The 26,376-nt window shown below is 38.0% G+C and overlaps 4 protein-coding genes across 6 annotated transcripts; 2 read left to right on the top strand and 2 right to left on the bottom strand.

The window, feature by feature from the left end:
* The first annotated feature begins 22 nt into the window (after positions 1-22).
* Positions 23-2,383, top strand: rabl3 (RAB, member of RAS oncogene family-like 3). Its single transcript, XM_077579811.1, has 8 exons — positions 23-125; positions 485-576; positions 687-816; positions 904-1,018; positions 1,108-1,258; positions 1,500-1,571; positions 1,933-1,971; positions 2,065-2,383. The coding sequence occupies exons 1-8, from the start codon at positions 80-82 to the stop codon at positions 2,119-2,121; spliced, it is 702 nt and encodes a 233-aa protein (XP_077435937.1). The 5' UTR covers positions 23-79; the 3' UTR covers positions 2,122-2,383.
* LOC144060351 (granzyme B-like) lies at positions 1,980-21,956 on the bottom strand. 3 transcript variants are annotated; one of them, XM_077579810.1, is made up of 7 exons: positions 21,794-21,956; positions 21,654-21,730; positions 21,156-21,305; positions 4,239-4,383; positions 3,907-4,045; positions 3,137-3,406; positions 1,980-3,056 (listed from the first exon to the last, which is right to left on the bottom strand). In XM_077579810.1, the coding sequence occupies exons 3-7, from the start codon at positions 21,184-21,186 to the stop codon at positions 2,892-2,894; spliced, it is 750 nt and encodes a 249-aa protein (XP_077435936.1). In that variant the 5' UTR covers positions 21,187-21,305; positions 21,654-21,730; positions 21,794-21,956; the 3' UTR covers positions 1,980-2,891. The 3 variants fall into 3 exon arrangements, with proteins under 3 accessions (XP_077435936.1, XP_077435935.1, XP_077435934.1); XM_077579809.1 differs by lacking the exon at positions 21,654-21,730; XM_077579808.1 differs by lacking the exons at positions 21,156-21,305; positions 21,654-21,730; positions 21,794-21,956 and adding an exon at positions 4,498-5,230.
* Positions 5,365-10,084, bottom strand: LOC144060350 (UDP-glucuronosyltransferase-like). Its single transcript, XM_077579807.1, has 5 exons — positions 9,017-10,084; positions 6,801-6,932; positions 6,635-6,722; positions 6,226-6,445; positions 5,365-5,871 (listed from the first exon to the last, which is right to left on the bottom strand). The coding sequence occupies exons 1-5, from the start codon at positions 9,965-9,967 to the stop codon at positions 5,589-5,591; spliced, it is 1,674 nt and encodes a 557-aa protein (XP_077435933.1). The 5' UTR covers positions 9,968-10,084; the 3' UTR covers positions 5,365-5,588.
* Positions 21,957-22,218: 262 nt separating the features above from the next.
* serp2 (stress-associated endoplasmic reticulum protein family member 2) lies at positions 22,219-25,768 on the top strand. The gene is made up of 3 exons (XM_077580353.1): positions 22,219-22,430; positions 25,057-25,129; positions 25,310-25,768. Exons 1-3 carry the CDS (start codon positions 22,347-22,349, stop codon positions 25,348-25,350), a joined length of 198 nt encoding a protein of 65 aa, XP_077436479.1. The 5' UTR covers positions 22,219-22,346; the 3' UTR covers positions 25,351-25,768.
* Positions 25,769-26,376: the final 608 nt, after the last annotated feature.

Raw genomic sequence — 26,376 nt, 5'->3', positions numbered from 1 at the left:
GTATTAAAGTATATCAAACATGGGCGGGTCTTATGATGTTTTCTTCCGGGACGCCACAGTCAGCTATGAGTGTCAGACCATGGCTTCTCTTGATAGAGTAAAGGTGTTAGTTTTAGGCGATTCCGGTAAGTACGTCCTTTTTGAGTAACGTAATATTCAAGGCAATGCATTTATATATTTTATAATGCCTTTCTGTGCCGCAATAGTTTATAAACTTTCGCAGCTTGACATGATGGAGCCTGTACTACTACTACTAGTATGTTTAAATGCAAGGCAAAAAGTGACGCTGTAGAATAGTAATGCATGCTAAACCTCGGAATTGCAGAAACATATTTCATTATTTACATATATTTAATGTGGATGTGCTGACTTTAATAGTGATAGTACTACAACTTGGTTTCCATCTTTGTATTATTTTTCAAGGAGGTGTTATTAATTCCATTCAATTCTTCATTGTTATACATTCTGCTCTGTCTGTCCACAGGTGTAGGAAAGTCCTCCTTAGTACATCTTTTGTGTCAGAACCAAGTTTTAGGAAATCCGTCATGGACTGTTGGATGCTCGGTAGATGTACGGGTAAGCTGACCTTTAATTGAGAATAAAACAAATAACGCTGCTGGTTTTGGTAACCGTCTATTTTGTATTTGAATAATTAGATTAAATGCCCTGTGAATTTTGCAACTCAGGTCCAAGACTATAAAGAGGGAACCCCAGAGGAGAAGACATACTATATTGAACTATGGGATGTCGGTGGCTCGGTCGGCAGTGCCAGCAGTATCAAAAGCACCAGAGCTGTCTTTTACAATTCAGTCAACGGTACGGTTGCACCCATGTCACTACAAAATTTGTAGTACACAAAGAGCCATGGTTTGTCTTTGTTAGTTTAACCTCTCATCATTTCAGGAATTATTTTGGTGCACGATCTGACGAATAAGAAATCCTCTCAGAACCTCTATCGCTGGTCACTGGAAGCTTTAAACAAAGATTCCTCTCCAACGGGGGTCATTGTCTCGAATGGGTATGCATTTTTATTCACCAGTACTTCCCAACCTAAAAAAAAAAGGATGACAAACACTGGTTTAAGTGATACTATATTATTTCTTGCAGTGACTATGACCGTGAACAGTTTGCAGAGAACCCAGTGCCGTTGCTGCTCATCGGCACCAAGTTTGACCAGATTCCCGAGAATAAACGCAGTGAGGTTCTCACACGGACAGCCTTTTTATCCGAGGACTTCAATGCGGAGGAGATCAATCTCGTAAATCAACGTTTTTTAATTCCTTAACCTGCTTTTAGATCTGCAATAGCTTGCGACTGTGACAACTCAAACGCTCTGGCGACCCCTAGTGGTTGTGCATGCCAACCATCTCGTGTGTTTATAGACAAACAAGATCTCGATCAGGGGTGCTCAAGTTCGGTCCTCGAGAGCCCCTATCCAGCTGGTCTAGATCTACCATCTCCAAGTGTTTGCGTATGAAAAGTGTGCTTTGTTTCTCCAGGACTGCACCAATCTGAGATACTTGGCTGCAGGCACGTCCAATGCAGTGAAGCTTAGCAGATTCTTTGACAAGGTGAGATTGACTAAAACCCATTTATTATTAAATCTCCCCCTATTGGTCATCTAAACTAAGCAGAAAGTAAATCAATTTAACTGTAACTAACTTGTGAGGTTTGTTTTTTTAAACTTTGAAAAGGCATCTCTTCTGCAGAAAGTGACCACCAGGGGGTGCAAATTCCCCATACAAACGTACATTTTTAACATGGCATGCGTTACACAATAAAAAACGATTTCACACAGCATTTTTTCCTCCCCCCCGGCGGTCTTGCCGTTCCCCCAGCAATGACACCCTGTGGGCCCGCACATACTGCACATACCAGAAACCAACACTGCATTTGTGATGTAATAAATGCTTATACTGTATTTGCACACAGGTGATTGAAAAAAGATATTTCACAAGAGATCCAAGTCAGGTGAGTCGTGCTTTTGAAAGTCTTTATTTCTGCTGGTCAAAAAGAAAGAAAACAAAGTCTTGAAGTATAAAAGCGTCTTATGTGTTTTCGCAGATGACAGGCTTCACAGACCGAAAGCGCTTCAACTTCAAGAGTTTGCATTATGACTGACAACGCAGTTTGTTGTCCAACTTTTACGAACTCTGATTTTCCGCACACCTCTCTCTATCCATCGCTGTCAACATATTTTCACTTTCATTTATTGTTTGTACAAATACTTTTACACGATAACAATAATTTTAATTAAATTCTATGTGTAAACCTGTTAAACATGCACACTGTCTTGTGATGGAAATAGCTGTTTAATGCTAAAAATCATTAAAAATGTGTCATCCTATATGTGTGCTCAATAAACCCTATTGACAAAATTAAACCAGATGTATACTTTTTTTTTTAGTTTAGAAAAGCATATTTGTCCTTAAATGGCACATTTATTTTAAAGATTGAAAATCATTCTGAATGTAGGCTATAAAAAAAAAAAGTCAACATGCTCCAGGCAACTTTTAAACATTTTTGTCTGGAAATGACACAAAAAAGATATCCAATGTTCTATTTTTTTTACAGTTTATGATTTTTTTTTTCACTAAAAATCACAAGAATTGTTTTGAATGGTGTAGAAGATGTTTTGAGTGTGAAACGCAGCCAGCAGTTCCACACGGCTGATGTTTAAAACCCGGAAGTCCGTGGCATCTACCCCATTGGAAAAGTAGACATCTATTTTAGGCCGCACAGCTGACAACGCATATTATTTATCCTATTTATCGAGTAAGCAGACAATACTGGGAGATGTGGAAAATCTGTGCTTTTCCAAAAACTAAGAGCTATTATGTTAACATGCCATCTAGTAAGCATTTCACAAGTAAACAAATATTACAATGTGCTCATGCAGCAACATTCCCCCACATCACTTCCTGAATCCAGGGAAGGAAGTGGTGGATTTTAGTGAAGACATGCGGATGCTTGCGATCGCTGCAGTCATCTTGGTAAACGAAGGCTGTTATTCCTTGAGGCTTGCCCTTGCAGATTAATGGTCCTCCAGAATCCCCCTTGGAAATTGATTAGAAAGATTATCATGATTTGTTGGTGAGTAAACTGTGTGGTAATTTGTGATAGATGTCTGCATTACCCAACAAACCCCTCCCTTCTTATCAGGCCTGGTGCATATCATGTGATCTGACTGAAAGTAGTCTTGCCAAATTTGTTTGCATTTAAAGTTGGATTCTGTCTTCTCGGTGGCCTCCTTCAGTACATCTGAAGTGGGCCCCCCCTTACTTCCTCCTACAATTTGGCCCCAGCCAGCTGAAGTGCAGCTCGTATTGGCTGGGATCTTCTTCTCATTCTTCTTGGGCAATGCAATCACTTTGACATAACTGTTGAGTTGTGCATCACGTTCCAACTGTAAAAGAGCAAAGTATGACAATTGATCATTGTTGTCTGTTGTCACTGTGTGGCACAATCTTGTAGACTGCAGTTTTCGCACTTTCACCCCAGCTACTTCGCATTTGAATGCTTCAAACTGGTGGTTTTCAAACTTTTTACACCAAGTGCCACTTAAAAAAATGCTGTGTCCATATACCTCTAACACGACTTTACATTAAATGAAATATATATATATTTAAAAAAAGCTTTGTTGGACTATGTGATATTTATGTAATTACTACCTATGACATACAATAAGATAAATAAAAAATGTTGTACTTAAAAGTAAAATACTGTAAATTTAATGGGCTGGATTAAAGTAAAAAGACAGTCACTGAAACATGCAACTTGAACATTTAATTCAGTGATTCGGGTAAGTACCACTAGAGGGAGCCCTCGTTCTACATTTTGATTGTCACTGCTTTTAACGGTGTGAAAATGATATTTTACACGTAGGCTAAGACTTATTCTGTTTACCTTAAGTAGCATAATGTCGTTGTTGTACTTTCCATCATATTTTGAATGAGGATAAAACTTGGCCACCTTGATCCGTTGCTGGCTTTTCTCCTGCTTGCTTATGTTGTGTGCCCCGAGTATGACTGTCAGTGCCTCATACCTGACAACCAAAGGAACAAACAAACGTTTAATTAATAACCAAGACGAACAATATGTGTCTTGATACAAGTGAATGTGTTCCAGGACAGCAAAATCAAACCCAAGTTTATGTTTACACTTCAGAAGGAAATGTGAGCTCAAAAATGCCTGGTCGGAGGAGACATTTTAAAATTGGTGCCAGGATACCAACTCACTTGCAGTGGGCCGCAGTCAGAACAAAGTCCTTACGAATTAGTATCCCGCCACATACATGACCTCCGCGGACCTGCAGTGATGCCATGTAGGGTTTGGAATGAGCCTTTGCAACCTTACCGCCTACTATGCTGCTCCCTGTTGCCTCTGATATGAAGAAAGAGAATGAAATTGATATGCAGATTCCATTGCCCCCCCCCCTTTAACATTTGTACTGTACTTCATAGAAATGAATAAAGAGAGACTGAAATTTAAATTTACCTGCAAACCAGGAAATCTGATGAAGGACAAATATGGCGCAATAAAAACGCATCATGACTGATGTGCAGGTGGAACACTGACAGATTAAACTCATTTCGAAAGACAGACACTCTTAGTCATCAACAACCCCCCCAACACACACACAGGAAATTAATGGGAGGGAGGTGTTAGCAGAGCGTGAGATTACATTTAACTCATATTAATCGTCCAAAAATTGTTTACCAATCCATTAGTTTTCCAACAAACTATGCCTCATTAATATACAGAGACACAGAGATGCTTAATTGGAAAAATGCTAGAAAGTACATTTTAATTTTAAATTAATTAATTAAAAATGTAATGTGTTTATTTTATGTTTAAATGTATAATAGCATTTTAAGGTATATTACTGTAAATTTAAGATTTTTATATATATATATATATATATATATATATATATATATATATATATATATTTGTGACATTATAAAGTGGCAAATTTGTGAGAAATAAACTCGTAGATAAGCGAGAAAACCCCCCAAAAGAAATAGCCTACTTTGTGTGCCAAGTCACAATTCCCAAGTGCAAAACGCCTAAAATGGAAGAACTCGTTAAATTATATACTTTTCAGTTAGGTTTTCGAAGGAGATAGTAATTGCTTTAGCAGGGATTGCGGTGTCGTGTCGTCTCACAAATTTGCCACTTTATAATGTCTCAATTATCCGAGTTTATTTCTCGTAAATTTTCCACTGTATAATGTTGCAAATATTGGGAGTTTTTTCTCGGAATATATTGCCCCTCTCTAAAAAAAAAGGGAAAAAGAGTTGATGTCAAGGTTAAAGCTTTAAAGCTTTAACTTTGACTATAAATGTAGGAATTGAGCCTATCACTGATTTTTTTCTTTTAATCAATCTCTTCTACAGTTGACAATAGAAACTGTTCAGCAAAACAAAAATATACAAAAGCAGATTTAGCTTAGCTTTAGCATTTAGTCAAAAATAGTTGCAGTACATTCTTTAGAGATCCTCTTAAAATTTTCTCTGCGCGCATACAGGGCACACACCAACATCCATTACAATCATTATACAACTTTTACATCCATGCCAGAGTTTTTACTCTGATTTCCTCTTGGCGGTCCTCTTTTTGCAACACTTGCGGGTGCAGAACAAGCAGCATTTGAGAGTCAGCCACAGTGCAGCGACAACCACAGTGAACAGGAAGCCAATGACATCCAGGCTGTGGTATTGGAACCAGTTCAGATCGTGTGCAGCTACACGTAGATGTGCGGCTCCTTTGTGTCTCATCACAAACTCAGTCCAGAAAACTGCCAGGTCCAAAGGCTGCACGGGGCGGTCCAGGTGTATCGCGGACAATTTCACCATCTTCTCTTTGTAACTGCACGCAAGCAATTACATATTAGTTGAAAGTCAATGAGTAGTGTATTGTATTGATGAATATGTCACTGATGGCCACTAAAAATGGAAAACTAAATTCACTACTGGAATGTGGTATTTTACAAAATGTTATTCTAAATCCCAATATAACTTCTTTTTTTTTTGTGAATTATGTACATTTTTCAAATATTATTGGTCAAGATGCACATTGTACAGCTTCAGCAGTGTTTCTATTTTTACCCCATGTTGACACGACAAACTACTGTTATGAACACATCTCAACTGTCAACATCAGAATCTCTGGTGGTCGCAGATTTTGGTTACTCTCAACCAATCCACATCAGCATCGCCTTACCTTTTGTTGTTGATAATATTATCCAGAGCCACCAGCAGTTTGTCCGTGGTCACGCCGTACATGCCGAGCGTCTCGGCAACGCCGCGACTCACCATGCGGTGAACGTTGTCCGGCTGGTCCCCAAACAGTGGGAACATGAGCATGGGAACGGCGTTGCAGAGGCTTTCATAGATTCCGTGGGTCCCTCCATGGGTGAGGAACGCTTTTGCCTTGGGGTGAGCTGAGGAGCATCATCAAGTACAATGTTAAAGAAGGAATTCACTTTATAGCTCAAGACACATTGTAGTGTAAAATATCTGACAAGAAATAAAATTGAAAAATTTAATAAAAAATATGACTATTTTAAATTGTCGTCAAAAATGCGCTCTATTACTAGTCTGCATAATTTTGACTATTTAACCAAACACACCTAAAAGATCATTCTGAGGTAACCACTTCATCAGTTTAACATTTTTGGGCATATTCTTCTGTTCAGCTCCAGTGTATCTCCACACAACCTGAAAAAACACACATGCATTCACTGTATGTAAAATTTCAATATGTAGTGTGAAAATATCATTTATTGTTGCCGTTACCCTCTGTGGAATCTGCCGAAAGGCCTCGATGAATTGTTGTGCTTTCTTCTCCGGCATATTGGATACCATGGAGCCCAGGGTAAAGATAATAAAGCCATGCTCCCCGGAGCCTTCCACAAACTCCTCCAAATCCTGCCAGGATCGAGCAAGGCATTATTGTCGGAACGTTAGACGTAGAACAAGTGTGTTTTGCAAACATGGCTGCCGTATTTCAGGTTCAACATGAGCAGACAGCGGGTTCGAGTCAATGTACTTTTACTTAGAATCCCTGCCACACTGGCCAATGTCCAAATGTTTACTTCAAATGGGGCAGGTTTCACATATGTTGCAAGACGGGAGGGGGAACAAAATGTTTTTCTAACAGAATTTTGATCTGATAAACATGCAAACAAGATTATAGAAGAAATCCCTTAATCCCGAATAATCCTATACTGTAGGTTTCCAAATGGTTAGCTCTGATTTGATTAACTACTCAAACAGTTGTAATTAAGTGTTATGTTTGGGCCGAGGCATGGGTCAAAGAACTGCACCACATCTGAAGTTTTGCTAATCTACATGGCGCATGTACTTTATACTTGTTTTATTAAAAAAATAAAAATAAAATCAATAAATGAAGTGAATGTAGAGTGATTATAATTCCACATTTTGATAATTTAACAAGAACAGCAATAATGTTCCTGGGTCAATTTGACCCAGGCTATATTTAATGATAAAATGCGCTTCCCAATAAACATGAGCCACTTTCATTGTAAATATTTCACATTAACCATTTTAACATGTTCCATCAGGATATACTAATGCTTGTACTTGTTTAAATTTGAAATGGGTCCATTTGACCTGGGCTTTGTTTAGTGTTCCAACAGCGCCCCGATGACGGTGCCAACAAATTTGGTTTCACCAAATAAAAATCAATCAATTATTGCTCATGATTAATAGTTTTCTGTGCAAATATGTAATAATGGACCATTTTAATTGTCGGTTAATTTGACAGAGTTTAAAATGGGTCAATCTGACCCGGGATATGTTTAATATTCCAAAAGCATTCTGATAAATGTTAGTAACCATTTTAATTGAAAATTTGGCAAAGTGAACCATTTTATCTAATGAGAAGTTTCATAGCAAAAAAAAAACAACAACAACAACTATGCATTTGTATCTTCAACTATAATTTGGGTCAATTTGACCCAGGCTATGTTTAATGTTACAAAAGCATAACCATTTTAATTGTCTGTCAATCTGACAGACATAGCAAAAAAATAAAAAATAAAATAAAATAATAAAAATCAATTTTTTCACTCTTATTTGGGTCAATTTGACCCGGAATGTTTAACATTAAATAATTAACCCAATAAACATGATGTGAAGTTTTACAACAAAAAACACTATGTTGTGTCTGTTTTTGACGCGGTGTGTGCAGGCGTGATTGAGGGCCATCGCTCTGGCCCCTGTGAGGACAAACTTGAAATCTGATTGGTTAAAGCAGTGGTTCTCAACCCTGGTCCAGCCTGTTTTCCATTTGTCCCTCAGCCAACACACCTGAGGATCGTTATCAGGCGTCATGCAGAGCTCGCAAGCGCTCTTAAAAACGGTTGGGTCAAAAGTAACCCAATTATGGATAAAAAATGGACCGATCCACTTAATGGGTCACTATGACCCAACTTTCTGGGTTATTTTATATAAAATGACCCAATTTTTTTGACCCAAGTAAAGGATCTGACCAATATTTATGAGTTGCCCTGAAAGAGCCATTTCTTGACTCAAAATTGGGTCAAATCGACCCAAGTAGAGGATCAGTCCATTTTTGACCCAACCTTTTTCATAGTGTGCTGATTAGCTGATTGTTTGAAACACCTGTGTTTGCTAAGGGAAACATGGAAAACAGGCTGGATAGGGGTACTCGAGGACTGCGGTTGAAAAGCACTAGGTTTAAGAACCAGTCCTATTTCTAATACACAGTAGTCCAAGTTAGCACTTACATTTGGATGGTTTGGTTATTATTTACACATACTAGACACATTCGAGAATAGTGTACAATTTCATGGAGCAAGTATGAGAATTTAGGAGGTGCTTTTGATTGTATTTAGGGCCTTGCCGGTGCTGACTGGCCACCAATGAAGGTCCAACTAAGCCTGACCTTGTAAAGAGGAAGCACGTGCTGTAACTTACATAATATGCCTTAAGTGAATCCAGATGTGATACGTCGTTGGAATACTCACCGCGGGAAGGGGCTGCTTCTTTGCGCAGTTGATGCCGCCGATAAAAACCATGTTGGGCATCACAGGTTTGGGCCAATCCAAAACAAAGTCGTTTCTCATGAGCCAAATAGCGCCGTGGCTCAACAGTTTCATGTAAGTCATGCTTTCCTCCACATACTCGCTGACCAGCTCATCAAACTTTGCATACATGACGCGACACAAATAGAGCTCGAACAAAGCCAAGAGGTTGTTTTTTACCCTCTGCGGGAAGGTCATGACATCTGTGTTGCCGGAGTAGAATTTGGGAACGTATGACAAGGGAACAGGGCACTGGTTAGCCTTCAAATCTAATTCGCAGGGGAGTCCATGCAAGAAGTAAACCACCGGAATGCCAAAGATACGAGACAGGATGGAGCCGCACGGGAGGAAAGGGTCCGTCAGCACCAGATCGAAGCCTTCATTCTTCAGCTGACTCATCAAATCCTGATGGTTGAGAAGACTTCGACAGCCTTTTTCCTGGAATGTCGTGAAGTTAACCAAAAGCTCCACGTTGAAAAACACATTGTTGAATGACGGCTCGTTGACCAAAACGCTATCCTGGAGCTGCTTAAACGATCGGTCCAGATCAGCTTTGCTGTAGGGCACTTTGTAGACCTGAGTCCTGTAGCTTTCTGAGCTGTTCATCAGCAGGCTGCTTTCAGGCACCAAAACCACCACATCGTGTCCTATACGCGTCAATTCCTTGACCAAGATTTTCATGCTCAGCCAGTGACTACCATCCACTGGAATAACCAGCACCTTCCTCCCCTCGGCAGGTCCCAGAAAGGAGCAACAGAGCCCGGCCAGCAGCCCCAGTGCGGAAAACCACACCCTGACAATCATCGCCTCCGAGCAAAAGCGACAAAAAAAAAAAAACGTGGAAGACCGACTCGCAACTTTTTCCAGTTGAAGCGTGTGCGTGTGTGTGAGCATGCGATCCTGGAAGCTGTTTTATCAGGCAACTATGGAGCATTATGTAATCAAAGCAAGACATAGGGGTGTAAGATTATGCCAGCTAATCATTTGCTGTTGTGCTTTTGTCTATTTTCTCGTCTTTTTTTTTTTTTGTGCATGCTTTGGTCTTGTCACGCTCTTGTTACCCACTTACAATTGTGTCTTATGGAACTTTGCACTTTTACTTACAGTACCTTCCACCTTGGTCATATTTTCACATGGTTCAAGCATTAAGTGTGTTTTATTTTCCTCTCAGTCAGTGGGTGACTAAAGATTTGCAAGTCATGAGGGCTTTGCTTTCAGCTTATACAACCGATTTGGGCAAAGCAGTGCAAAGTTTACTTTGAGCATGCCTTTAGTACCCCACCCCCAAACAAGTGGGCTTGGCTTGGCGGCACTTTCGCTCTTTTCCCCTACGATTGACATTTCCTAAAATCTTTATGAGGGCATTTGTTAACATCATTTTATCACATTGCCTTTTGCCACAGATCCAACTTGAGATTTTTGAACTTCTGATTGCACTTCTAAAGCAACCCGAAGCCTGTATTGAGTTAACTGAAGTGAACCATCATACAAAAAAATAATAATAAATATCATAAGAAATCCAACAAGTAAAGAAATGCAACAAAATATTCATATCAAAACACAACAATATATACATTTAATTAAAACGATTATATAAGAAAATAAATTATATGAAGCATGTGGCCTGTGTGTTTCTCAGGTGGTAAGCAAACCTCAGCAGCCAATAGTGATGCATACTGCATAAGACTTCTATTGTTATAACATTGTTTTGTGCTTGTATGATAAAAAAATATATAAAAATTTACACGCAGTACTTGTAGGTAAAACAAAAAAACTAGCAGTACTAGTGAGGTTACAAAATGCCTAGACAGTGGGCATTTTAATACTAGCTAGTAGGACTACTAGCTACAGGCTACAAGCTAACTACAGCCTACAAATACGGTTTAGTAGTGTTATTAGTGCAGCACAATAGCTTCCTAGTGAGGTTTATTTGCATATTAGGCAAAAATCAACAAGTGCAGTGGAAAAATATTACTAATTACAAGCATTTGCTCTCGTCATTCTACAAGTTAGCATAATTGTATTATTTTAGCTCCAGTCTGTTAGCTTACTTGCTCGCTACAGCATTTTAATGCTGCTCTGAATCTGTGCTCCACGCTTTGTACATAATGTTCCAATGACGCCTAAGCCCCTCCCTTGAATAACTTCCATGCGTTATCCTAAAACACTAACTCTCAAGTTGATATGTTTCCACGTAATCACGCACCCTCATACACGCACACGCTCACTTCCACGTATTCCAAACACAACTGCATAAGAGAGTGTGCGTGACTGCGTGTGTTCTCCTGTGTCACTTTTGGAACCTGGCCTTCACCCATAGCACACGCACACGCACACTGGCACGCACGCTTCCACAAGCATTGTTCAGTGGCGTGAGAAGTCTTAAAAAAAAAAAAAAGAAGAAGAAGAAACCATCTTTAGAGGGCGGATAACATCAGATAAACAATGTCCTTTATGGAATTCCCAACGTGCTGCGTCTCGCTTTGGCAATTAGCAATAAGAAAATAAGGAAGACATTAGTGGCCTTGTTGTTTATAAGAAAATTAAATGTGTTAAACATTACTGGTAGGATATGGTCTCAAAATAATAGCGCCCCCCACAACAACAACAACAACAATAATAATAATAATAATAATAATGATGATTATTATTTTTAACACGTACCTGTAGAAATTTGCTGCATGACGCTTAGGTTTTGATTAAGAAAAGTGAAATTGTCACCAATTTAACGTCAATATATATTTTTAAAAAAATCCCTTTGGAATTATGTAACCCCTGCATACAATGCTGTGCCTGAACACACGAGGGCGCAATTTGCTCAAGAAAGGCAAACGTCATAAAAGTAAAGAGCCAAGTTTTTAACTTTGACATGAGTATTATATTAATCCCTACAGGCAATATTGACAACTATACGTTTAGGTACACACACTCGTCACTTGTCATAAAAATAAACTATTACATTAATTCATGTTAACTATATAACTGAATTTATGTTCAGTTATTTGGCCTCATAAAAGTCGGCTTATCCCTACCCCAGAAACCCGCCCACATTATGAAATGATGCCAACGCCCCTTACTTGAATAACTTCCATGTGTTACCCTAAAACATTAACTTTCAAGTTGCAATCTGTTTCCACGTAATCACGCACCCTCATACACGCACACGCTCACTCACACGCACAGCCACACACAACTGCATAATAGGAGTGTGCGTGACTGCGCGTGTTCTTCTATGTCACTTTTTGAACCCTGCCTCCCACAGACGGAACACGCACACTCGCACGCACACTTCCACAAGCATTGTTCAGTGGCGTGAGAAGCCTTCAAAAAAAGAGAAAACCAACTTTAGAGGGCGGATAACATCAGACAAACAATGCCATTTGTGGAACTTTGGCGATTAGCAATTAGAGGTGAAAACATTTTGGGATTTTAGTGTTTGACGCCCCCTGTTGTACAAATAACGAAACTGCATTTATTTTGTTAAGTTAATGAAATTATATCAGTTTGTATGACCTTTGCATAATAATAACAACAATAATACTACTACTACTAATAATAATAATAGCTTTTAAAGATTTTATTTCTATAGTTGAAACATATTTGTGTGGTGGCCCATTATGCTACTAATAAAGTAAATAAATACTGTCTTATCTGCTCTTCATTTGATTCAAGTTCTTGCAAATTCCCCACAAATATATCAGCCGTCACAACATAAACTTAGTGCCTGGCTGTTGCTACAACAAACACAAGAGGGCGCAATTTGCTCCATATACGGCTCTGCTGAAAGGCAAACATTAAAGTCAAGAGCCAAGATTTTAACTTTGACATTAGTATTAATATTATATTAATACCCCGCAGGCAATAAAAATAAACTATTACATTAAATCACGTTAATTATAACTCAACTTGACTTACGTAGTGATTCTTTCGTGTATCATGATACAAGTTTGATGGCACCATGTGACAGATAAATGATGAATTAAGTAGTCAATCAAGTAAATTATTTGACAACACACAGCACCAGCATGGGTTCCCTGAACTGCAACAGCAGTGCTTAGAAACTACGATTGACCTATTATCAGAAAGCTGTCAGGTGAACACAGTACAGTACAGCGTGTAGATTTACACAAAACTGTAAGAGTCTGACAGTAAGTGTCAATAAAGGACAAAGAAATGCAAGCTAAGCGGTTTACCTCCACTGCCTCACTCCTCTCGCCTTAAAAGGTTAAATGAGGACATGCTGTATAGCGGGCTGTAAATTATTGACCCAGTTACCTGCCAGCAGCTCCCCTTCACCCATAGCATTCAGTCAATGTTTACATTTTCCAGCATGGGTCCTGATTAATGATGTGCCAGAGACAACAAGTCAACAAGAAATGCATTTGACTCAGTCTCAGGGTCTTTAAGGCTATGAAAGAAATGACAGAATTGAGAGGTCAAAAAATGACATGCCATTTTCTGTGTTGACGATATGTTTGACATGATTGCAACTCAAATCATCTGTCCACATTTAAATGAATGGAAATGCCATTAATCTGTTCCAGTCTCACCCCCAAAAAATGTAATTCTGTAATGTGTTTTTTTTTAAATGAGGAAAATAGCACTCTATGTTATTTTAAGTGTCGATAAACAAACCGCCACAGATGCCATTTATTAGCCCGTCTATTTCTCATTATACGTTAGCATTAAGCTAGCCGACTTGTGGTGGTTATTAAATACACAATGGTTGCAGTCTGTTTCATGTTTGAACAGCACTGAAATAAAATATTAAGGCTTAATGTTCCATTAATATAACATTTTTCCATGCTTAATAGGTGAATCTTAACCCTAAGTAAGACATTTTGTTGAATATTGCCATAAAAAATTGATGTTTAAAAATCGATTCGGCCGCATATCGAATTGATTCGAGAATTGCGCGCTGTAATAACGCGATATACTGCCGAATTGATTTTTTTCTAACACCCCTAATATGAAGCTAACTTATATGAAAATATTTACCGTTTATGGGTTTTTAAATATTGCATTTCAAGAATTTTAAATGCAAATTTACTGTGCATACATTTGTTTTGATGACAAAGATGAGAGCACTTGTAATAACAGTTATGTCGTGGGTTTTCCATCTGGGTCAACAGTCCGCACGTTTACATGCACACTGTCTAATACTGGAGGCTCAATTAGCACAGTGCTGCTACCTGAAAATCACACCTCAGCTTCTTTATTGGGTTTGGACTACTTTTGCATTTTATTCATAAGTTGCTGGCCTGGAAGCAATCATTTGGGTTCATTTCTGAATAACAGAATAAGATGTAAATAAATGGATGGATGGGCGGATTACATCACAATAAATATTTTTTATAAAAATGCAAATAATGCCCCTCCCACCAATTGAAATTGAAAACGACAAGACTTGTCATCTGGTTAACGTGCTTTCATTACCTGTTCCCACGACATGTTCCCAAGTTTGTGGTGTCACGTATCTCTCCCACAGGACTCATACACACTAGCTCACACACAAACACACGCAGCCCGTGGTCATATGAGCCACTGGAATAGAGCCCGGTGTGTTCGTGACTATCATCAGCATGACAGTTCCAAGCCACAAAAGCTTGTTTGTATGCCTGAGTGAAACCAAAGTAATTAAACATTACAGTACACGCAACGTGGGCGTTGCCTCGAATGGCCCCTGCAGAGCAACTCTGCTGGAAAGCCACGTCAGTAGGTGAAGTGTACACCAGGGATCACCATTATAGTTGCCTCCACCGACCACATGAGTAGCTGGTGGGCCTGTTCTAAAAATAGCTCACTAGTGATGGGACATTGTGAATTCCTAGGAATGCTGTAGAAGTGATCATTTGACAATGTAAAATGAAAGCTACCAGGATCTAGTTATGTTGACCTGGAGCCTTTAGGGCATTTACTCAGATGTAACAATAGTTGTTATTATTAGTCACTTAATCACCAGCCAATCACAGGCCACATATAACAAATATGCAAGAAATTACCCTCACATTCACAGCATGTTTTTGGAATGTGGGAGAACGCCCATACAAGCACTGTGAGAGCTTGCCAACACCACACAAGGATGGCCGCAGCTAGGATTCGAACCCAGAACCTCAAAACTGTGAGGCTCACCATAAAAAAAACAGTCCATCCATTAATTACAGCTGACTGGGCAGGAGGTGGAGTACACCCTGAACTTAGCGACAGTCAGGGCAGCCTTAAAAAAATCTACCATCTGATTTTCCAAAATGAAGGCCTTAATTATCCAAAAATGACATGTTATGTTACCCTTAAATCAATCATGTTAAGTTTTGTTTTTATTTTTTTCAAGCCAGATTTTCAATAAATTTGCCACATTTTCTTTCTGAAGAATTTGTAATAAATTCATGAATGAATGTTGCGCAATTTTTAAATAACAGATCCAAATGCGCGTACTTAAACATCTATCGAAAACAGTAAAAAAAACAAATGTTTTAACAACTAACAACAAAACATGACAAAATAAGCCACCAATGTCATCGGGAGAACATACCCTGCTTCATGTCTTTGACCTGCGGTTTACCTCAGACATGGAAAACGGCAAATCCACTACACAAACACGCACACACATTTCTGAGGTTCCATTTCACCGGCTGACAAAACAAAAAGAAACAACCGATGAAACATGAAAACATGTGAGGAGATTTTGAGCGCCTCTGCTGTTAAGTGATGTTAAAACCTGAAGTATTGATACTAAGGTAGTATAAACCCTGTGTTGTAAACAAAAGTGAAGACATTTTATGTGGCTTGGTCTGACTATGGTCCTGTTGTTTCTCTCTGTCCTTTGTACCCCAAAAAATCTGCCTAGCAACAATATGACGCTAGCATGAAAAAGATCTTATGTTCATACAGTGATACCTTGACCTACGAGTTTTTCTACATACAATGTCTGACCGATTTATTTATTTTTTTGTTTTGAGTTGCAAGCAAAACGTTTGAGTTACAAGCTGGCAGCGAACCTTTGAACGATACTTGAATAACGTGGCTATTTGCTTGCTTCAAGCTGTGTATTGTCATTTCCAGTTGAAATTTAAACATGAAAAAAAAAATGAATTGATTAATGTGTGTTTAACTAAACCACATAACTTACAAAAGTCAGCTAGCTTAATGCTAATACACAACACAAACGCAATAAATCAGATAATGAAAAAAAAAAAACGACGTTACAGTAGTAACGTATGAAAAGACAATAACAATACTCACATGCCTATATTCTTCATCCTCTACGAAATACGACCAATATTATTGCAGTTTACTGAGCCAATTGTGTATTATTGCATGTCTGCATCACAGCATGCTGCCCTCTTGTGGCCAAAGAAGGCACACCGCCTCACGTCAATGGGCATTAAAGCATCAAATCATGATTTGTTATACTGTATGACTTTACAAAGTGCAATACAGTTGAGTCCTAAATTGTCCATTGCTGTTCATGACTGTGAATCAATATGCCTTTAAATTGAACTTGGTAGCATTTAAATGTTTTTTTTTTATATATATAGTCAGACTACATACATATAATTTATTATTATTATTATTAATTGCTACTAAAATGAAGAGAAAGTCATTTTATGTTATAGTATTGTTAAAGTTACTGTATATGTGACATCACTTTGCACATTTGGTGGTTTGCTGCTTCCCCCGAGCAGCAAACAAACCGTTTTTATTGGCGGAAAGCCTGATCGGAGCTGGGAATTTCACAGAGTGGAGACTCTGAATATATCCTCCTGCTCACGTTTCCCCCGTGTTTATCTTGTCACAAGGGCTTTCCTAGTTTGAATTTTACACGCATGAAAGCTTGAGGTTTTTTTCCGTTTGCATGTCATAACGAATGCTCAGGTGAGCAGAGATGTTTTTATTTGAGGGCGGCATGCTGTCGGTACATGAATCAATCTTGGTGAATTGCTGCATTCACAGTGTGCAAAAGTTTGTTTTGACCCACTTTTCTCTGCTGGCATCACCTGTGAGCAGCAATCCAAAGCACACACAGACATTCAACACTGCGGCGGAGCTACTGTACAAATTTGTTGTCAGCATTTTCCATCTATGTAGTCACGCCTGTTGTTGATTTTGACTTTCTGTAAGAGAGAGTTGTGCCCGATTTGGGGCTATTTTGAGGCACATCTGTGTCAACATGAAGAGGTTCATCAAAACATTCACAAATTGGTCGCGTGAACATTGAAGAAAAATATGTTTACTTAATGATGGTCCATTTAGTGTATGTTTGCAGGAGCGGATGTACAAAAACACAAAATGAATGCATTCACTCAACGTTAAAAGTAAATAACTCAAGTCAGGACTACAGCATTGAAATTTGTTTTGTTTACCTATTTAGCTAATATTGTAATGTGCATCACTGGCTTAAAAAAAGGCTCAGCATGTCACTTCCTCTTCATAATTATTAATTACAGTAATTGTGTAGTTGTCTGATTAGCTACGCTAATTAGCTTTTAGATATTACCTACAATTTGGTTATAAACTTATGACACAATACGGCGAGAAGCAGGCTCAATGCCCATAAAATCCAAAATAATCTGGCGATTGTTTTTGATATTTTCAGAGGCGTCAATTGACATTAGTAGAGATGCGCATGCAAATTTGGGTGACGATTCATTTTAGAGTGGTTAAGCCATGTTTAGCTTTTGTACATTTAGAGTTGCGCTCATAAGTTGACATACCTCAAGGGTATGTACACTTTCAAGCACAACTGTAAATAACATAATGTACCGTATGTGCTTAAATGTCTGTTGTTGCTTAAAAAAAATAAAACTCCAGTTAGCATGTCTCCATGTGCCAATACACCTGCGTTTTCTCACATGCTATCACACGGGGTAAGAGTGCATATGTGTGCACCCCCTGCCACTCGTTCTTGTATTCTCTCGGGTTTTCATGCCTGTCGGCATTGTATCTCTTTTGTCCACGGAGCTTTTGTTCCCCTAATGGTTGCTGAGTAAAACAGCAGCGGTTAGCTGCAAAATCGAGCGCGCTTGGTTTTGTGTCTCAACACCGTCGGACAATATGAATTGGGCCGGAGCTACGTAAGCGACACAAAGAAGTGCTGGGACCGCTAATCATCAGGATAAACTGGGGCTGAGTAATCATCGGACTCATCTGTGGTTGTTGAGGATGTAGGAGGCTGTCACAATATACAACACTGTAAAAAATGGGGAGTGTTATTTATTGGGGTTGTAATGTGGCACAAATCATAGAACCCCCCCACCAAGAAAAAATTAAATAAAATACTGAATGTTCCAGAAGAATGTTTACGGTGTTAATGAATTATCGATGTGGGTTCCGTCAAGGTTATTTCTATTAGTCATTTATTAACTGCTAGTTTTGAAACATCCACAAACACATTTATGGATGTTGAATTGTGGATTTAAAACATAGCTGAAGAGGGGACTCATAGGGGATACATGAAGGTTTTATGGGTGTTGGGACTTTCTTTTCATCTTTAAGTTAGTTCATCTTTTTTTAATATTTTGAAAGCACTCTCTCTGATGAAGTTGAAGTGATGTCAATAATTCATTCAAGTCATAAGTGACTCAGCCACCCAACGGAACACTGCCATTGAGTCGGCGTGTCATTCTCCAGTATTTCGTAACTCACACAATGAATGACTGACCTTAAGCGCACCTTCCATTTTTGACATTCTAAATATTGCATTCTGAAAGGTTACAAAATCCACATTCAGAATTGACGCCTTCAAAGTCTGTATTAATTTTTTTTGACAGATGTAAATTGAAAAATATAATGAAATCTTGAACCTGGAAATGTATTTCAAATAATCAAAGCATGTGAATGATTTTAATATAAATATAAATATATAAATATATATATATATATATATATATATATATATATATATATATATATATATAAATAATAATAAAAATACAAATAATAAAAATAATTAATGATTTATTAAAATGTATTGCACATGTTTTGTTTTTTAAAAGTGTACCTAAATTAATGTTTTTAAAAAAAAATGCTGGCACATTTTACATGTTTAAAGATAATTGCTAAAAAAAAATTGAAAGACTGAGAACCATGCTGTACTCATTTGTGGAACTATATATAGCATTAACTGGTAACTAACTGTTTTCAACTATTTCGGTTTTCCAGATTTTTGTGTGTAGCTAAAAGGTCCAGCATGAGTTGCCTCTCCCCACAGTAAAAAAAACTGAGCGCCTCCATTCGCCTGTAAGCTAGCTAGCTAACACCTTAAAAAATACATCTTCCATACTCCACCACTGTGGCCTCTTTAGCGTGCCTCGTTGTCTGCCATGAGTGCACGCATCACAGAGAATTTTTTTCCCATTTTATTTGATGTGAATCATACTTGTATCATTTTTTTTTTTTTTAATTCATAGATACTCTATGAAGAGCAACAGGAAGCGCATCAATAAATGTGTTTAAGAAACAGCCTTTTCAACATTGTCATTTTGAAGCTCTTGCAAGCAACATGAACATAGCCAGACTGCTCTGTTATTCGAAACCCTTGTTTGCTGACAAAATGTCAAGTGAACCAGAGCCACATAAACCTGTCAGGCCAGTGTGAGGGTGTGTGCACTACTGTACAATCACACATGAAGCTCTGTCTGGATGTGCAATTAGTGCAGCATCAAGGCCAAGTGCGAGTCGGAAAGCAAATCACAAGAAAAGAAGCACACTTGTCTGGGATGTAATGACTTTCAACCAGTCAAAGCCACCTGTACGTTTTCAAACAGAGCTCGCGTTGTTCATGCAACGGCCTCGCATGCAGACATCAAATATATCCTTCCGTCCTCCGCCTTGACATGCTCGTCGCTCTTTACTTGAATTCATCTCTCGCGTTTCAGGTTTATTTTGCTAGCTTTAGCGACTGTTTACTCACCCTTTAGAGGTATATTTTTCTGCGAGCTTTTAGGCTAGGCTAGGCTTGAAGAAGTTTTACATTAACAAGCTAGAATTTGGGTCAAGTATTCTCCAATATAAATACTGAACAAAGTATAAGCGGGAGTGGTTAAAATAGGAAGACTCTCGTAACGACGGTCTTGCACGAGCATCTCTGGTATTTGTCTCATGAAAGTCAGCGGCAGCCTCTGGTTCGCACGTGCTACACGCTAACATTACTGCATGCCATCCCTGTTGACATTTTGCATAATTATTGCCCAGAAGAGTTGTAAACTCCTTCCGCAACCTTTTATTTGTGCTCGCCAACAGCAAAGACACGTACAGTAGGTCACAGCAGTGTTGCGACTTGAACATTGTGTTATCTGCATGTCTAAATATAAAAGCGCAGTGTTTGAACAGGTGGATGGTTCAAACTACATTCTGACCATACTGATCATAACTTTTCAGAACCAGGATTATTTTTTATAAACATGCATTATCGTATGTCTTTTTTGCGATATAGCAGCACAACTAATTAGCACGTAGCAACTATTCTTTCTACATTTGAATGAATTCTGCTTCATTAATATGGTTGCCTAAACGACAGACAGCACAATGAACTCGAGTGGTTAGCACGCCTGCCTCAAGAGTTTGAATCTGGGCACCAGCATTCCTGTGCGGAGCTTGCATGTTCCAGCCTAAATTGCTCATAGGTGTGAATGTGAGCGTGAATATTTTTATGTCTCGTCTGACTGGCTGGTGAATGGAGACCAATTTAGGGTGTACCTGCCTCTCACCCAAAGTCAGCTGGGATAGGCTCCAGCTCACCCGTCACCCTAATAAAGACAACCAAACACCCCCTACTTTCATTTCATATACAATATTATTATTTTTTTTTTTATTCAAATGTTCACCAGTCAGTGTGTCACAATGTGCACCGTTTACTGTGACGCACTGAAGTTGTCCCTCCATTGTTTGACTACTAACATTGATGCAGTTGCTAGGCAACTGGAGCGGGTCTCTCTAAACAGCTTGTCAAACTGAGGATGTGACGCAAGTCAGCTGTAATATTGTTAATATAATATTATAATAATAACCAAAAATAATATTAAAAAAAAATAATAATAATAATAATATAATATTATAGATTAGAAAGTGTTACATTCCATACCTGGTACGAAGTGTTCAATACACGGATGCATTGCCTTGTTGAAGGGCTCCCAGCACAACTTCTATCCAGTTATCCACTTCTCCTGATTCCTTTGGGATTGCGGTAAAATGATCTTCTGCTTCCAATCTCCTCGTTTCTTATGACGTCCTCCTGATGAATACCGTATATTAATGTGTGCAGCTTGCTACAGACATGCTTTGCTAGTTGAATTTAGCTCATCAGCAACTGTTTTTGTGAAATCCTGTCATGTTGTTGTCACCTTTAGGGTGAAATCTGATTGGGAATTAAAAAATAATAATCTAACATCCTCATACACTACTACAAGTAGAAGAAGAAACTGAACCCCAAGCATGGAGGCCGGAAGTGAACCTCAGAACTAAGAGGTAGACCTGCTTATGCTAATCTACTCCGATGCCCAACATTAGAGTAATATGGGGTAAATGTTAACCTTTTTAACATGACCACTGTTAACTTAAAACTGATCAATTGTATACTTACACTTAACTTTGATGGCTATGATTGTGGTGGCAAAGGTGCAGAGGGAAATGCATACACGACTTGTGCTTCACAGGTTCCTTGACCAGTAGGTAAAATTGTGTCACTCATATTTATTAGTAGAAGACAAAGTACAAACTCACCGAATGTTTACTCTCTAAGTCTACTCAGTATCTCCTTGTTACCGTCTCCCTAATTCAATAACACGTTGACAAGTAAAAGTTGTGGTACATATTTCAAGTTCTTTTCAATTCTGTTTTCCAAATTAAATCTTCCTTCTGGACCACTTAATGTGGAACTTTGTAGGAAAAGTTGCCGAGGTGACCGTGTGACTTCCGCTAAACATTCCACAATAAAAATACATTCCTCTGGGTAAAATGGATGAAAAATAAAAAGACGATAATTAGTATTGTAAACTTTCACGCATTATGTTGTAAATCTTTATATAAAATATATGCTGTTGTTGGGGAAGGACACTGATGTTTTATACACCAATGTATGTGCACTTATTCTGAAAGCAAAACATCTGAGTTTCCGGTTGCATCCCGGTAGAGATTTCCTACCTTGATACACTGGAAGCTAGTGTTATCAACCTACATATTCCGGATTACTTCATAATAATAAAAATAAATAAATAAAAGAAAAACCGGCTGGTTTGTCGCGAGAGGACGTTTACATTTGCAGACGTTACGGAAGATGGTGGCTAAACAGAGGATCCGCATGGCGAACGAGAAACACAGCAAGAACATCACGCAGAGAGGAAACGTGGCCAAGACGCTGGTGAGCCCATTAAACTGTCAGCATGATGACATGAGCCCGAATGGGTGACGTCCTCGTCCTACATGGTCGCTATCTTCCAGCTGGGTTAGGAGGATGAGACGAAGCAGGGCGATGCTCCTGCTCATCATGCACATAGGAAGTCATCAACCTAGTCTTATTTCACAAATCATGTGGAATAATCATCAGGAATAAAAATTATTAATATTTACTCCTTGTCCCTTCCTAACCCTGACTTGGACGTAGGCTTAAGTAAAATAAGGATGCTAACACTTGAACATTTTATTTTTGATGAGTGCCCACCCATAGAGGGGTTTTGAGCAACATTTCAATCAACCACTTTGATTGCATCATTTCAACCAAATAAAGAACACTGTTAAATATGTGCCATTAATCCAGCAATCTGTCCTCTTTTTTTTTTTAAAGATCAACACAGATGGTAACGAGAAGAACATATGCCAGTAATGTCAATGGAGTGTGTGATGCAATAGAGCCAGACAGCTACAAAATGCAGTTTATAAAACCTAAAAGTTCTTGTAAGGCTGAGTTAGAAAGGAACTGACATTGTTTTGCCAGGGAGAATTACATTGAAGTGGTGATAACATCAGTTGGTGTAGTGGTGAAGTGGGTATACTCTCAATTTTCACCAATTTTTTTAAATGAGTGGTCCAGAAAAACATCCTCTTTTAGAGACTTTAACATGTAAGAATTAAAAATCTGTCATTTGTGCTTGCTCAAAATAATAAAATTATCATGACTTTTTAAAAATCGTTTGGTAACACAAGCAGCCTGAAATAATATAAAATGTATTTATCATGAGGCAAACATAAAGTATATGTTATTAAACAGATATATAGTCAACAATGAACAAACATAGTGCTGAATCTTAAACTATTTGTCCCCATTCTTGTGATTTAATTTACCGGTACTTAAAAATCAAGTACCAGCCAATAGCTACTAGAAAACTTAACTAGAGCATTTAGTTAAGTGTGTAATCCCGGGAACCGAACCCACGTCGCCTTCAAGTATCCCATGTACGAGGGCAAATCAGTTCACCTGAGCTAAATTTCAGTGTCACCATTGTGGTTCGGGGGAGCATTTGAAGGATTGTTTTCCTCGACATAACCCGCCCTACTAGGCCTCTGATTGGCTCATGCAAAAATGAGCCAATCCAATCAGTGTAGGCAGGGTGTACCAGCCAATTAGAGGCAGAGGAGGATAGGCCATGGCTGAACAGTGTGCATCAGGGGGATTTTGAAGTGGGTATACTAATTGCTGACTGAAAAAGAAGTGGGTATACGCGGACTACACCACTGGATAACATGAAAATGGTGTGTTAATAAAAACAAAAGTTAAATGGTTTGTCATTAACTCATTCACTGCCATTGACGGCTATAGACGTCATAAATTCATTGTAACTATTTCTAGTAGTCTAACATTTTTTTTCACTTTTGTCAACAAGAGTATGAAAACCTAGATTTTTTTTTATTGTATCAGAAAATACATAAAATTTGTGATTAATCATGAGTTAACTAGTGAAGTCATGCAATTAATTACGATTAATAATTGTAATCGCCTGAAGCCCCTAATTTTTAATAATCTTTTCTTAAAAAAAAAGATTATTAAAAAAATATTTTGTTGTTGTTTTTTTGTACATTTAGAACAGATATAAAATTTGTGAGTTAACTAGTGAAGTCATGCGATTAATTACAATAAAAAATTGTAATCGCCTGACGCCCCTCATTTTTAATAATTTAATCGCCTGACGCCCCTAATTTTTAATAATCTTTTCTTAAAAAAAAAGGATTAATGTGGATTATTAAAAAAAATATATATATATATTTATTTTATTTTTAAGAAAAGATCATTAAAAACCCTATTTTTTAATAATGTTTTCTTTAAAAAAAAAGATAATTAAAAAATATATTTGTTTTGTTTTTAAAGAAAAGATTATTTAAAAATTAGGGGTGTCAGGCAATTACATTTTTTTAAATTGTAATTAATCGCATGACTTCACTAGTTAACTCACGATTAATCACAAATTTTATATCTGTTCTAAATGTACCCCAAAAAATTCTAGGTTTTCATACTCTTGTTAACAAAAGTGGAAAAAAAATGTTAAACCAATAGAAATAGTTAAAATGAATTTATGGCGTCTATAGCCAGCCTTCAATGGCAGTAAATGAGTTAAGTGTGTCTGTGAATCAAAGGAACATTTCACATGAAAGGTTAAGTAATTCAAATCAACAACCAATGGCGTATTGTATTGCTTTTGCTTGTGACTAGCATACAAATCAGGTAGATTGTTATAGTAGTCAAAAAACTATCATCACATTATGAAATAAAATAAAAAATCCTCACAAATCAAATTACAGCAAATTACCAAAATCCAATCATTTTCAATGAGCATAGAGCTTCCTTTCACCGAATAAGACCGCCATTTTGACTTGTGGCGTAAACTCGTAATTGTCCATAAACAATCTTGGCATACTAGCAGGACAACTACATGCTACTACTGAGGCAAAACTGTGCCTTTGTTGACACCGGCATGCTACTAGGAGAGTAAAGCAGGTTTTACTCTCGCTTCTGCTGTCCTAATGATAATGGTGTGTGTGTGCGTTTCCCATAGCGACCGCAGGAGGAAAAGTATCCAGTGGGCCCCTGGCTGCTTGCCCTCTTTGTATTTGTTGTGTGTGGATCAGGTATGTACTGCATACAGCTTGTTGTTGTTAGCTTTCTTTTATCATTCGAAGAAAAATAAAGACATTAAAGTGTAAAAAATGTGTATTTATGTAAACGTTTTGAAATTATTTAGCTTAGTTAAATTTTTTTCATATCACAAAAAAATGGAACTGTGAGGTTTCATCTAGTATTGGTTTCAGCCATCTTTCAGATCATCCAGAGTATCCGTATGGGAATGTGATCCAGAGACAGCACCTTGACTCGCTTCATGCCCCCACTGTGCCTGGCCCCCGGGGCACACCACTGATACACACACCGCACCGCCCACCCCTCCAAAAGGGCCCAAAGACAGCCAACAGGTCTCGGAGAGTGCAAAGCCCCCCCCGTAACCGCCTCGCCTCCCCTCATTCGCATTTGCAGTGTTGCAGTTTGTGGTGCCGACAGCTTTTCTATGGACAGTCTAAAACCACGCCGGCTGCCTCTTGTTACTCACTTGGCTGTAATCTGTGTGAACGTGTGCACATGTGTGTGCGAGTACAAATGTGCGAGACTGTTTATGCACGAGTGTGTGCAGGGATTCCTGCTGACGATGTGCCATACTTGCCTGTTGCAGTATTCATCTGTCTCGTGTAAGCAGACTCTTTTTATTCTAATAAATGTTGAGCATTTAGCAAGGGCCTCATTTTTATTTATTTTTAACTCATTCACTGCCATTGACGGCTATATACGTCAAAAATTAGTTTTAACTATTTTATTAGTTTAGCATTTTTTCCCACTTTGAAAACCTAGATTTTTTTTAATTGTACATTTAGAACAGATATAAAATGTGTGATTAATCGAGTTAACTAGTGAAGTCATGTGATTAATTATGATTAAAACATTTAATCGCCTGAGGCCCCTAATTTTTAATAATCTTTTTTTTTTTTATAAAAAAAAATCAACAAAATAAATAAAATTACTTTAAAGAAAAAGAACAAAAGACTATTAAAAATTAGGGGCGTCAGGCGATTAAAATTTTTCGTAATTAATTGCGTGACTTCACTAGTTAACTCATGATTAATCACAAATTTTATATCTGTTCTAAATGTACAATATTTATTTTTAAGGTTTTCATACTCTTGTTAACAAAAGTGGAAAAAATGTTAAACTAATAGAAATAGTTCAAATAATTTTTTGACATCTATAGCCATCAATGGCAGTGAATGAGTTAAATTGTGTGCACCTGATTAGGTAAACCTTTTTCTAGTCAGATTTTATTATACATTTC

Source organism: Vanacampus margaritifer, chromosome 11 (assembly GCF_051991255.1).
Source record: "Vanacampus margaritifer isolate UIUO_Vmar chromosome 11, RoL_Vmar_1.0, whole genome shotgun sequence".
In the NCBI taxonomy this organism is placed as follows: domain Eukaryota; kingdom Metazoa; phylum Chordata; class Actinopteri; order Syngnathiformes; family Syngnathidae; genus Vanacampus; species Vanacampus margaritifer.
This window is presented reverse-complemented; position numbering and strand designations above follow the sequence as displayed.

Bases quoted from the DNA above. Each gene is read 5' to 3' on its own strand.
- rabl3 (XM_077579811.1), top strand. From the start codon at position 80: ATGGCTTCTCTTGATAGAGTAAAGGTGTTAGTTTTAGGCGATTCCG. The intron at 817-903 runs GTACGGTTGCAC...TCATCATTTCAG, and splicing joins CTTTTACAATTCAGTCAACG to GAATTATTTTGGTGCACGAT. The intron at 1,259-1,499 runs GTAAATCAACGT...TTGTTTCTCCAG, and splicing joins ATGCGGAGGAGATCAATCTC to GACTGCACCAATCTGAGATA.
- LOC144060351 (XM_077579808.1), bottom strand. From the start codon at position 4,591: ATGAGTTTAATCTGTCAGTGTTCCACCTGCACATCAGTCATGATGCGT. The intron at 4,046-4,238 runs GTGAGTTGGTAT...TTTGGTTGTCAG, and splicing joins CTGACTGCGGCCCACTGCAA to GTATGAGGCACTGACAGTCA. The intron at 3,057-3,136 runs GTAATGCAGACA...TCAATTTCCAAG, and splicing joins AGAAGGGAGGGGTTTGTTGG to GGGGATTCTGGAGGACCATT.
- LOC144060350 (XM_077579807.1), bottom strand. From the start codon at position 9,967: ATGCTCACACACACGCACACGCTTCAACTGGAAAAAGTTGCGAGTCGG. The intron at 6,933-9,016 runs GTGAGTATTCCA...CGATCCTGGCAG, and splicing joins AGAAGCAGCCCCTTCCCGCG to GATTTGGAGGAGTTTGTGGA. The intron at 5,872-6,225 runs GTAAGGCGATGC...GCTTGCGTGCAG, and splicing joins AATATTATCAACAACAAAAG to TTACAAAGAGAAGATGGTGA.
- serp2 (XM_077580353.1), top strand. From the start codon at position 22,347: ATGGTGGCTAAACAGAGGATCCGCATGGCGAACGAGAAACACAGCAAG. The intron at 22,431-25,056 runs GTGAGCCCATTA...CGTTTCCCATAG, and splicing joins GAAACGTGGCCAAGACGCTG to CGACCGCAGGAGGAAAAGTA. The intron at 25,130-25,309 runs GTATGTACTGCA...TATTGGTTTCAG, and splicing joins ATTTGTTGTGTGTGGATCAG to CCATCTTTCAGATCATCCAG.